This window comes from Lepisma saccharinum, chromosome 3 (assembly GCF_977018435.1).
Source record: "Lepisma saccharinum chromosome 3, izLepSacc3.1, whole genome shotgun sequence".
Classification (NCBI taxonomy): domain Eukaryota; kingdom Metazoa; phylum Arthropoda; class Insecta; order Zygentoma; family Lepismatidae; genus Lepisma; species Lepisma saccharinum.
In genome coordinates, this window is record NC_139231.1 from 74,871,259 (window position 1) to 74,884,708 (window position 13,450).

The 13,450-nt window shown below is 36.0% G+C and overlaps 1 protein-coding gene across 6 annotated transcripts in view; it reads left to right on the forward strand.

The window, feature by feature from the left end:
• The window catches only part of alph (protein phosphatase alphabet), a 100,438-nt gene that overhangs the window by 39,845 nt on the left and 47,143 nt on the right, over positions 1–13,450 (forward strand). For all 6 annotated transcript variants that reach the window (XM_083118823.1, XM_083118820.1, XM_083118824.1 and 3 more), the window contains exons 3-4: positions 7,729–7,846; positions 10,006–10,108. In XM_083118823.1, the coding sequence (XP_082974949.1) occupies positions 7,729–7,846; positions 10,006–10,108 (221 nt within the window). The remainder of the gene's footprint in view (positions 1–7,728; positions 7,847–10,005; positions 10,109–13,450) is intronic.

A 13,450-nucleotide genomic window follows, 5' to 3' on the forward strand; every position in this document is an offset into this window, starting at 1 on the left:
TCTACATATCTAATGTAGAGCATAATATCCATGCATACCTATGTGATTAAAAGTGTAGATTCACTTATTAAATTACCGGATGACTTTTGAGATTGACATTTAAATTTGATAAGATCTTCTGTTGAAGATAAAGAAAAGTTTTTGGTTTCACAATTGAGTTGTACAGTTCCAACAATGTAACATTATTGATAAGAATTTATTGTATAATTAAATTTATCTCATTGTTATAACTGTAAAATTGATCAAACTACAAATAAATGTGTGACGAGGGGAGTGTGTGTTCTCAAATGTTACATCAATAAAACATATTTAAATGTTCGTAACAACCGTAGATGTTTAGTTGATGCTGTACATTAGAACTGCCCCACAAACTCTCAGTGGCCCTACTCACACTCATTTCTTGTGATATGTAAATGTAGCACAAAACAAAACACGATAAGAAAAATACACAGACTGATGTCCCTATTTGGAAACAGACATCCATTTTTTCCCGGAATATGCTGTACGACTTGTCATCTTATATCTGAATGTTAACTGCTTGACTGAGCTAACAGTACCCATGATCAACCAACTAATATTAATATCTTCATAAACATTAGAAAATTGAAATGTAATTATAGATGAAAATGATTGTTACAGAAAAGATTCTGCGACAATTATGGGTTAGATTACTAGTCTCGTCAGTATTGGCTGATTTTGACATACTGGTATAATGGTAATATAATTGCTTATATTTTTCTAATCCTATTTTGTAAAACAAGCACTTTCGTAGTTTTTGGTGGGAGTAGCCCCAGGTTTGATTCCTGGTTGGAGCCTGCCAAATTTCAGTGTTTACCCATCCTCCAGAGGATAATTGGGGAGCTACTTGAAATCAATAGTAGTGGACTCTTTGCTTTTTTAAAAAGATACCGAAACATTGCTCTGATTAGTGAAAAAGTTCAAGCACATTTATTAACAAGATATGTAATAAACCTGAACCAGGTGAATTGCATTACCTAGAACTTGGCATCCCCCCCCCCCCCTGTATTCACAAACTTTTTGACAGAACTGAAATAATTGAGCACCTTATGCAAAATTGTACGTCTCTTTAAAGCTGATTTGGTGGATCAGTGGCAAGAATGTACCCTGTAATTTTAAAGAAAAAATGACTGAACCTTGCAAGAAATAGTGTAAATCTGGAAATTTGTTGAGAGCTACTTTAGACTTTCTGGAATAATATACCAAAAGTCTTGCAATAAACCCTTTGTGGTAAGTAAAATTGAGCCACGTAACTACAATTACACAGACTAGAGTTATTCTGTAATGTATTCTGAGATCAAAGTTAAAGTAAATTAAAATATCAGTGCTCCCCAGATATTTATCTACTTTTACTTTGTTCTCTCAAAATCGGGTATAAAAAATCTAATTTACAGTCAAACATTTCTACTTCTATAACTATACAGTAGTGTAAAAGGGAAATTGTCTTCAGTAGAAATGCAGGTTCTAATAGGACTGGAACCTGGGTCTCTGACACCATGAGCTAACAAGCCTGCCATGGCTTGACTAGTAAGAATTCTAAATAGGTGATTAATTTATGAGAAGGCTATAATTTTTTGTAGGCAGATTTCATTTGATTCCCCAAGCGCTCCAATAGTGGCAGATTTTATGATTCTAATAGTGATGATTAGGGCCTGGGACATTGTTCTATAAAACATTAAAGTATGTATGTAATTGTGTCATAAAAATTAAAAATATGCGAGAGAAATGCAGAAATATTCCAAGTAAAGCCAAAAATATGCACAACAGTACGTTCGAATTTCTCATTATACTAAGAGATCTTCTAGGGAAGATCAACTAGAGTGAGGGTTGTGTATTAAATGAAGTCAGAATCCCTTTTACCAAAGAATGTAGTTGGAAAATATTGTGAGGTACCTTGTAATTATCCTAGTTTTAGTTACTAATATGTCAGATTTACACCTTTGTGGAAACTAAAGCATAATTGGCAGCCTGCTGCAGCTCTGGTAAATCTAGGCAATCAATACACAAACACAACTTTTTTAGGCAGATTTTAACTATATCGAATCTGAAAAACAGCCTACAAAAAAGGTAAAGAAATGAAAACAATTGAAACTTGTTTACGGAGATTCTCGTGCCTGCACAACAATGACTGAGAACCTTTTTCCACAGCTATCAATTATCGGCGGGATAAAAAAGCAGGGTGTTATTGTTCTGTACTAGTTGGTAAGAAAAGCCGGCATCTCCCTTTAATTTCTTTGTAATTTCCTTACATTAATAATAATAATATAAACTACCTGTTGCGCTAAAGGAGCGATGAATATATTATAAAATAACAGATTATATACATGACAATTATGAAATTATACAGAAATATGTCTTGTTAATAGAAAATTAAAGAAATATGTTATAAAAATGCAAAATTGGTCAAATATGTTAAAATATGCCTTATCAAGTTTGTCTATTTCAGCTGATTTCAATCAGATACGTAAAAATCTCGCCCTGGTATTCCATCTGATGCCAAATAAAAAATATGTTATAACATAAAGTCCCGACCCTTAGTGATGATAATATTTGAGTTGGTTTGTAAGGTGATGGGGCATAACATATCATTGGTATGTTAGTCAGGGAGGTCTAAAAATATATCTACCGGTTTCCAGCATTACACTACGTTTTGCAATGTATAATCTTAAAATTATAGAGTTTGTGAGAGATAACATTCAATTGTATATTTTAGAGCTAGAGTTCATAAAATAATCATAATGAAATGGAGGTATTTTAAAAATTTGAAAAACTGGCATTTCATAAACTTCATTATGCTTTGGAAAAACAGAGATGTGGGAGAAGGTGTTTATACTTCTAGAGAGCCACAAAGTGAAGGTGAAGCAATATGGCATCCAGCCAGTGGAGATATAAATCACCTGATCACAAGGTTGCTGAATCTTGTAAGTGCTGCCAAGTTCCTCTTTATGTGGAAGTTTGTGGCTGTGATTTGCAACCATATTTTCTTTGTTTATACACCTGCAATGAAAAAGTTTTTTTTTTTTTTAAATTTTCCCAACATCCTCTCAAAATTTTTCTCCGATTCAATTAATGTTTATTTTGGCTTCAAATGAATGGGTACCTGGGGCAATCCTAAGAGGGTGGGAGGCAGCTGGAGTGTGGTGCTGTTTGTATCAATTCCAAAATAACTGAGATCCCCTAAATGTGCCTTCATTGCACAGTGTTATGTGCATGGGAAACTTTACCTTCACCTGGTCGTTTTGGCATTAAATTTATCTTTATACCATCTTAAGGCCATCTTTCATCTCCTGTATATTGCATTCAGAGGATCAGAAGCAAATAGGGGAAGGGGCATGCTTGATGATCTATCAAGCATCGGTATACTGTCCATTCAGTACATTTTTTAATGAGCATGGAGTACAGTAATTAACAATCATGCCATTACATCATGCAATGTTAACCCCTGCATCAAGTAGCATACTCTGAAAGTTTTGAACATTTTCCTCAACAGAAATGAACTGCCACAATGACAGAAAATAATGAGTGGAGGGGTCATCCAGAAAATAAGTTCAGTTTGCCAATTAAAAAGCACAAAATGTGCAACAAAAATCGGTACTTTAGTATTATACGGACTACCTCCAAGTCAGATTCCACCACTTATGGAACCTAACCTAACCGAATGACTCATGTTTGCGAGGGGAATATAATTTAGCATAGACAAAAGAGGTAGTCCATAATACTAATGTACCCAAAAATCATTATTGCACACTCAAGTACATACCTTTTACTAATTTTCAACATAGTTGCCACGCCACCACTCTTCAGACACTTATCATTACGAGACACCATGTTTTGTATCCCCATATTACCATATTGAAAGGTCGAAGGGGGGGTATTGTGTTGCAACCACTGTATGGGGACAGGCTTTATCATGAATAAAAACAACACCCTGGTACAACATGCTACATTGCTTGTTTTGGATTGCTCGGCCTTTTGCAATAGGTTTTTCGCTTTGATTGTGTCGCCACACGGCAAAAAAGTCCACGAATCCAAGCACCTCGTCTGTCCCAAAACACTGTGCACAGAATCTTCAAGTGGCCAGCTCCTGTTTGATTTTGGTCTTCTGTGAATAAGATGTGTGCCTCCACTTCATGGACTGTCGTTTTGTTACAGGGGTCTCATGCAACACCCATGTCTTGTTCCTACTCACAATATGACTCAAAAAATCATCATCCTCCTCACAGTACTGTGTAAAAAACTTAATTCACTGCCCAGACACTTCTTTTTGCAGTCTTCTGTAAGCGAGTGTGGTGCCCAGCGGGCACAAAATTTATGTAACTTTACTTTGTCAGAGACAGTTTCATGAAGCAGCGACCTGGAAATATGTGGAAAATGCAGACAATGTGAATCGTCTGTTCTCTGTAATCTTCTCTTCCACTGCATGAACCAAGTCGTCAGCCACCACAGATGGCTGCCCACTCCATTCCTCATCGGGCACACTGCTGCACCCATCTCCATACCATTGAGACGCTCATGGTATGTTTGTTCCCCATACATCTCACCCATCTAACGGTGGATTTCACTCTTGACACATTCTGGGCATTCAAATATTGGATCACAATCCACACTTCACACACAGTGGACATCCCGATTTTCTTGAACATTATCACAATCCACTGTGAAGTGTCTGCACTACTATCTTTCCTCCAACTGATGTCTGTGCCTTGCCAATGGCTCAAACAACTCTGTGTGCATGCACACCCTCGCGCAGGGATGTCCATCCCCCCAAGGCCCATGACATGCCCCCCCCCCAAAAGGTAGAACATTTGCCCCCTCCTTTATGCCGAATTAATTACGCAAATTATTTTTGTCGGACAAAATTTGCAGAAAAATAAAATATAATACCAAAGGTGCAACCACGATTTTTTTTCTGGGGAGGGGGCAAGTACCAGGATAAAGTGACATTATTATTATTACTAGTGGTAGTACAGTAAAACATTGTTAATCCAGACTAATGGGGAGATAAGTTGACCGGTTTAACGAAAATCCAGATTTACTGAAATAACCTAAAAGAACAGTAGAAAGTGCATTAAAAATTCCTGTTTGAGCAACAAAACACTTTTTTTATGGTGTATTTAAAGAGCACAGGCCTAAATACACTATAAAGTACAGTACAAAGTCTGCGGGAACAGAATTTCATCAGTGGTTGACTGCCTTTTCGTTGGGAAGTTCTCTTGTTGACTTCTAGCCACATTTAAAACCTTGGAATTTTTTTTTTTTTTTTTGCCTGTCCGGATTAATGAGGTTTTACTGTAGTAGTAGTTATTATCCTCATAAATTACGCAAATAAGAGGTAGAAGTCCGTACTAAAGCATTTGTTTGGAACTTTGGAACAAACGATTTGAAATATTTTTTCAACACCCGTCAATTTCACATTACCTAATAATGGAAAACAAGCACACAAACTGTATTTTTGAATAGTATTTTTGTAGGACTAAACAATAACAAGAAAAGTTGTTTCGCAACATTGAAAATAACGTTTCTTTGACACATTTTAAAAATCTGAAAATTAAGAATTGTGTTAAAAGCCTTTGTTTGCAAAACCTGGAAAAAACGGCACCTTTTTAGTTCTTAGCGATAAAAAATAGAAGGCATACTCTAAAAGAAATTTGGTTAGGATAGATTTAAGACAGAATTGAATAGGCCAAATTTTGGGGTAACATGTTTTTAGTATCTGTAATTTTTAATCCGACAGTAGCGACTCCATGGTGTCAAAAGCTTTGAACTGATTTCTATTTTCTTTTTTATCCTGCTGTTTTCCACTTTGTTAATATGTTCTTCAAATTTTGAACTGCTTTACCTTCAAAAGGCAATAAGATTGAATATAACCTGAAATCCTCCCTTTTGCATGTGTGGGGAGGGGACATATGCTTTGTTTAGTGTGGAGAGTCCTACCTGGTATGCTCCTACGAGGGCCACTATTTATATTTTGAGCCTTGGCAACACTGATTGAAGTTAGGCGCGATTTGACGTTTGCACAATCGTCTGGCATTATTGACCATAACGTACTTCAAATGTTTTGTCAATAGCTTCATTTGTGTTGTTTATGTTGCCTTGGAGATTGCGAGACAACAATAAAATGGAATTAACTCGTGAACATTTTCGTGCGATGATTTTTTGCAATTTTCGAGGTGGATTATCAAGACAAGAGTGCATCAATCAACTTACTTCCACATTTGGCGATGAAGCCCCATACTTTGCCACTGTGAAACGCTGGTATAACGAATTTAATCGTGGCTGCCATTCCCTCACCGACGAGATTCGCGAAGGTCGTCCAAAATCAGTTGTTGTTCAAGAAAAAATTGATGCTGTGCAAAACCTAATACTGCAAGATCGTCATGTGACATACTGTGAGATTGAGGCAACCATAGGCATTAGTTCCACCAGCATATATAAAATATTACATGATCATTTAGCTGTGAGAAAGGTATGTTCTCGTTGGATCCCACACAATTTGACAAAAACTCAAAAAGACGCTCGCGTCAATTGGTGCAAACAAATGCTCAATAAATACAATTGTGGTGCTTCAAAAGACGTATATAAGATTGTAACAGGTGACGAATCATGGATATATGCATATGAGCCGGAATGTAAACAGCAGTCGACTGTATGGGTGTTTCAAGATGAACCCAATCCAACAAAAGTTGTTCGCGCTCGAAGCACATCGAAACAAATGGTCGCCTGTTTTTTCGGGAAAACTGGTGATGTGGCAACTGTGCCTTTAGAGGAACGTAGAACGGTCAACTCTGAATGGTACACAACAATATTGTTTGCCAGGGTCTTCGATCAAATACGGAAAACAAACAAACGCCTTCTGATCATTCTTCATCAAGACAATGCCAGCTGTCACACATCTCGTCTAACAACCGACTTTATGAACAGTCAAAAAATAGAATTGATGGGTCATCCACCGTACAGTCCTGATTTGGCAGCCAATGACTTCTTCTTGTTCCCGAATGTCAAGAATAAATTGCGTGGACAACAATTTTCGTCGGCGGAAGATGCCGTTGATGAGTTCAAAAACCATATTATGGAGGTGTCTCAAGAAGATTGGAAAAACTGCTTTGACAAATGGTTCGAACGGATGCGAAAGTGTATTGACCATAAAGGAGAATACTTTGAAAAACAATAAAGCAGTTTTCAATGCCAAATTCCTGTTTTTTCATTGTTAGGCTCAAAATATAAATAGTGACCCTCGTACATGCCCTGTACATTTTAGTCTTATGTCAGAGGGGCAGGAAGTAATTTGAAAGAAAAGAAAAACATAAATGTTCTATATTTTGAGCATCATATAATTTACGTTAAGAAAATATGTTCTTCAGTTTCAGAAATAGAAAATTACAGGAGAAATTTATGAAAAATTGGACTTTCAGGAAGGTGGAAATGAACAGTAATGTTATTTATTATGGGAAATTGTACTGAAGGATGCATTTTAAAAATGTATTATTTTTGAACTGAAAATGTGTAAAATGTGCACTACGTGTTAGCATTTCCTAGTGACATACACATTATTTACTGTGAATGATGACGTCCTACATTTTGAATAGTGTGTACCAGTTTTTGCCTGTAGTGACGTGTTAACCCTGTAGTGTGTATTTACAGGACTGCATTTGTTACAATACTCTGTATAGCATATTTCATGTAAAACATGTGACATCTTTTATATTTCAGGGCAGTCGGGATAATATGAGCATTGTGCTAGTCACCTTTCCAGGTTCGCCTCAACCCTCCCCCGAAGCTATCAACCAAGAGATTGAATTGGAAACTGCATTGGAGAGGAGAATTACAGGTAACCAATCGCTTGGTAAAATACAGGGTGGGTTAGAAGAACCTGAAAGTTTCAAATTGAAAACAATATGAAATGTAGTTGGAATATTTATATATTTATTGTTCGCTATATAATAGTAGCAAAGATATCTGAGGCTTCGTCAGTCAGCTCTTGCATGTCTGCCTTTTTATGTGGATGAGAAAGTTCAAATCCTTGTACAGAATATTTCTCGCAAGGTTGCATGATAACTAGGGAAAGGATTTTAAGGTGCAAAATTATGTTCAGGAAAGTGGGGGGAGGTTCTGAAAATGTTTTCCAAAAGGTGCTGATAAAATGCCTTTATTCAATGCTCTCTTTTTCTGCACCTTCTGTATACAATTCACACAGACCGCATATAGGACTGTGATTCTGCCAAATAGGTTTTGTTGAAGTTTGCATTTTCTTTCGCGGTTTTTATCTTGGGAACTATTGGGGCTGCAATTAGGGGTATGCGAGACTGAATTTTTTGGGTCTGGATGGGATCGGAATGGGAATTTTTTTTTAATCCCGACATTCGGGATGGGAAAAATTCCCCATTTCCTGACAAAGTCGGGAAATTTTTGGGACGGGGAATGTTTAAAATTTACCAAAGCTCTGAAAATCTCGAATTCTACACGTCATTTTCAACTTAAGTGACTGTTTTTGCATTTTCTGGACTAAAAACAAACAATTTCCGATAAGTTACAGACACTTGCAATGCAGAAAACTTCGAGAATTAACAACTTTTTAAAATGACCGTTCGGTATTTCCCGACTGCTTGGGATCCCGAAAAGTCGGGAATTCATTTCCCGAAGTCTGGATCGGGATGGGAATTTTTTTTCCTGATCCCGGTCCCAACTTTTCGGGATCCCACACACCCCATAGCTGCAATGATTATATTATACCATTTTATAGCTCTCGTTTTGCTCTAAAAAAAATGAGACTGTAGGGTTTTATGTAGCTGCTCAAGAAGACTGAAAATCATTTTTCTGTATAATTTTTTAACAAAACATGAAAGAAAGGAAAGGAAAAAGGCATCAAAGAGGGGGTTAAAAAGGGGATAAATGTGCTAATCTCACGAAAAGATGCCAGAAATGTGCAACAAAATGTGTTCATTTCATGTCCTAAATTACATATATCAAATGATCGGTATGAAAACAGCTATATTTTTCGAAAGGTGCTGCACCTTAAAATCATGTCCCTAATGATAACCCAAGGGCAGCAGCTTGTTTTCTGATTGAAAGCTGAGGGCTCTATGACTGCATTGCAGTCGATTTTTTGGGTTACGTTTTAATATGGCATATTTCACTATGTAGTTCCTGCCTAGCGTAATGGTTATTGCTCTTGTCTTCGGTGCAATTGATCCCAGGGTTGATTTCCTGTGTGAGCTCCAAAATTTCAGTGTTGACTCAGCATCGTAAGGACAGGTGGACAGGTACTTCACACTCACTGGTCTCAAATCCAGAAATCTGTGATGATGGAACTCAGTGCACTGACCATGCAACACTCGACAAAAAGCTGCTTGGCAGGCTTGACCCTCAACAAGCTGTTTTGTGCTTTTGTATTTCAACATCTTAACCTCACACTAACTTTATTTTCATGAAAAGAAGCTTTAAAATATCATTAAATGGTATAATATTGAGTAACTTTAAAATATTTACAATGTAAATGGTGGATACAGTTGAGCATTGATAATTCTGCTTGTACATCACTGCCAGGTTAGGTTGTCAGTCAGTATAGCCACTGGGCATGAAATCAATACTAAGCTCCTACTGTTGTATATTAATGTCGATATTTTTCTTGTGCATCACTTTTGAGTGACGTATTGTATTGATGTCTTGAACTGTAAACTATTAATGCACTGAATTATAATACTGAGATTTTCTGTTAATTTTTAAAATTCAATTTTTTGAAAGAAATTCATAGATAGTATTCATACAATCAGTAATTTTTCTAATTTGTCTTAAGTTTTGTGTTCCTTATTATAAGAACATAGAATTCTAAACATAGTTGTATTTATGTGGAAATAATAAATTTTGATTAGAAAGATGAATATCTTATTATCATAAAATGACATTAATTCTGTGTTTTATTTATTTTTGAAAAACTTAAGAAACTTCTCTTTTGTTTTTTATCTGAATGTAATATTATTTTTTCTGTAGAAATCATTGAACAGCGTGATGGAGTTGAGTTTGTGCATGTCCTGCAGGCCTTAGCAGATGAAGATATACCTGGGTTACCTCCTGGTGGGGGACTTAGTGCCAAGTAAGACATTTTCTACCATTTTGAGTAAAAGGACCGTAGTTTTTGTATATTTTTTCTTCAAAGGTATGAAGGAAAATGAATGAATATATATGAGGGAGAGTCAAATGAAAACTTTAAAAGTCTGATAAAAATTATAGGACAGACTGTATACAGGTCAAATTTACATCAGGGATCAAACTGTTATTTACAAAATGACCTCAAGGGTGCAACACTAATCAAGTGAGCTTCACAACACCATTTTCGTCATTTTTAAAGAACAGTCATCCTACAGCAAATGAAAATTCAATATCTCTATGCATGATTACCATGCTAGCAAATTTATGAATGAAGGGATAAATACTACAATGGCTTCAGTTTCGAGGCAGATGGGTGGAAAGACCTTCGCAATGGGTCATAAGTGACTGCACGTGCATCCCAAAGATTCTTCTTCCTGAGATATGCAGGCATTAACTCAAGAGTTGAAAATATATGTGGATCAGCAATGGATATATACTAAAATGCAGCAAACTTGTGCAACTGTACATGCAGAAATGTACTAGATAGAAAGCGAAAACAAATTAAGGTTTTCATTTGACTGTCCCTTGTATATTTACTTTATCCCTAACTGATGATATGAGGTCTGTGGGACACCTTCAAAAAATAAATTGTGTATAGTTGTTGCTTATTACCAGTGTTTGCCTGGTGTTTGTAGTACCTGTTAATTTTTATTGAACCATCTGTCACCTTTACCATTTCAAGGTTAGTGTAACTTGAGTACTCTTGGATGCAAGTTCATATTTGCAGCAGGCCATTATACCTCATTTCATGAGTTGCGTAACATTTTTAAAATCATGTCTATTGCACTGTAACGGTTACCATGTCCAGTCTAGCAGATCTGTTTTGTAGTTTGAGACTCAGAGATGTTAGAAGAACATATTAGAGACTGTGAAGATGACATTGGGAATTACTTTACGATCGAAAAACTTGTCATATCAGAGTACTGCAAGTCGTTGCAGTACATAATAAAGAAATTAGTTTATCTGTAGTTTTAGAAGCGGCTGTACTTAGTTTTTTGAATGGTGTTTGTTGAAGCAGTGTGTGTACATCTGTATATCGATTTATGTGCAATTTAGTGTCAAGGCATTTTCATTAGTAAAGTCATCTGTAAGTAGAAAAGGTGTATTATATAATATTTTTTACAATCTATACAACCTCACGTTCCTTTTCGGAATTAATTGTTCATTCAAGGCTAAGCCATGAAAACATCAAGTGTTGCCAGATCAAGTAATGCATCACATTGCTGTTGTATAAAGTGCTGGAGGTTATTACAATGACCTCAGGTCGCCAGTTTTGTTACAAATAATACATGTCACAGAGTTGAGGGTTAATAATACTAACTAAAGAATCATACCATATCAAGTCATGCTTTTTTTTAGCATATGGAGTGAGAAATGTGCCATAAAATGTGAATTAAAATATCTTGAACTGATATCTGAATCATGCTGCTGGCATTGCCTGAAATTTTACTGTCATGTGTGCTATGCATAATATGCACATGAGTCAGTATAGTTTTTCAAAATATTTTCAGTAACTCTTTCCAAAGCATTGGGACAACCGTACACAAAATACAACCACAAGGCAGAGATGCAGAAACCAAGTTTAGGCGACCAAAGTGAACAAACTTAAAATGTAGAAAATCTTCAAATCCAGGGAAATTTTGTAACATTTTGCTCTCTTAGGAGCATGAACATTGAATGTATAATTTGGTAAAATGTAAAATTGTGCTTCCACTGTACAACAGTGTCCAAACACATAGATTAATGATTTATTTTAGGTATGGACCAATATGAAATTTTGGCCAATACCAATAACCAATATTCAACGGATCCAATTTAAAATTTCAAATGGCTCTTGAAGAACTTGAATGGTTCATTGACCTCCTTAATAGATGTGTGGTTCGAAGTGACTGCAGTGCATAAGAAGTTGCATATTTATAAATTTACTTTTTTAAAAAGTAGTGCATACAGATTATTCATAAAAATTACAACAAAATGGCAGAACTAAGTAATAAAGACCAGTTTTGACATGTACTTACTTTGTTCTCTAGCTTTCACCACATCATGTGGCTTCTTCAGGAGACGGAACAAGAATAGTCAAGATTTAAGACATGGAACGTAAGTTAAGGTTAAAAAGATAAAATACAGTGCAGTGTCCTGTCACTCCTTCCTACTCCATGTCTGGCTGGCAAAACTAACTGTCCTATCCAATATGGCTGCCTGGCTGACATAAAGTAAAGCTGTCTGCACTTCCTGTTGGTCACCTGTCCACTGCGATGTGACTCCCCGAATTCCACAGAAACACTGCACTTTTTGTTAGTAGTTTTTTCTAATAATAATAATTGCCATCCTTTATCAAATAGTCCTGCATGTTCATTTAGATTGTCTCTTGTTTTTAGCATGGCAAATGACTCTTTTACATTGAGTTCAATTGGTCCTTTTGCACTTTTGATAAATTTGGTTCTCTCTTAATCTGAGTTTCCTTTAATATCTAGTTTGTGCTCATGAATTCTTGTACAGATGTTCCTTTTGGTTTGTCCTATGTATTGTTTTCCACAGCTGATGTGCAATTCCTTCCTTCTTATATGTATTTCATACATGACAGGTTTTGTTTCCCGGTTTGGTAGCCAAAATATATCCTCAGCCTACTCCAGAATACAAAAAAGAAACATTTGGTACGACTTTATAGCCAGGGGTATGAAATTAAGTACCACTCCAGAGCAGTTCGAGAAGGAAAAAGAGTACATATCAAACATAGCCATAGTCAAGGGATACGATACAAAATATATAGACTAAATTACAATTCAAGTTTCATCAAACCTAAAACAAGGAAAGGCAGACACAAAAGTGGAAGAAAAATTTGGATTGGTTACCCATTGCTATTTTACACGAGTAATCGACTAAGTCGCCTACTCCATCCATGTATCTTAAATTTGACTACCAAACTGGGAAACAAAACCTGCCATGTATTAAATACATATAAGAAGGAAGGAATTGATCCCCTAGATAACTCTGGAATATACTCTTGCACATGCAGCTGTGGAAAACAATACATAGGACAAACCAAAAGGAACATCTGTACAAGAATTAATGAGCACAAACTAGATATTAAAGGAAACTCAGATTAAGAGAAAACCTAATTTATCAAAAGTGCAAAAGGACCAATTGAACTCAATGTAAAAGAGTCATTTGCCATGCTAAAAACAAGAGACAATCTAAATGAACATGTAGGACTATTTGATAAAGGATGGCAATTATTATTAGAAAAAACTACTAACAAAAAGTGCAGTGTTTCTGTGGAATTTGG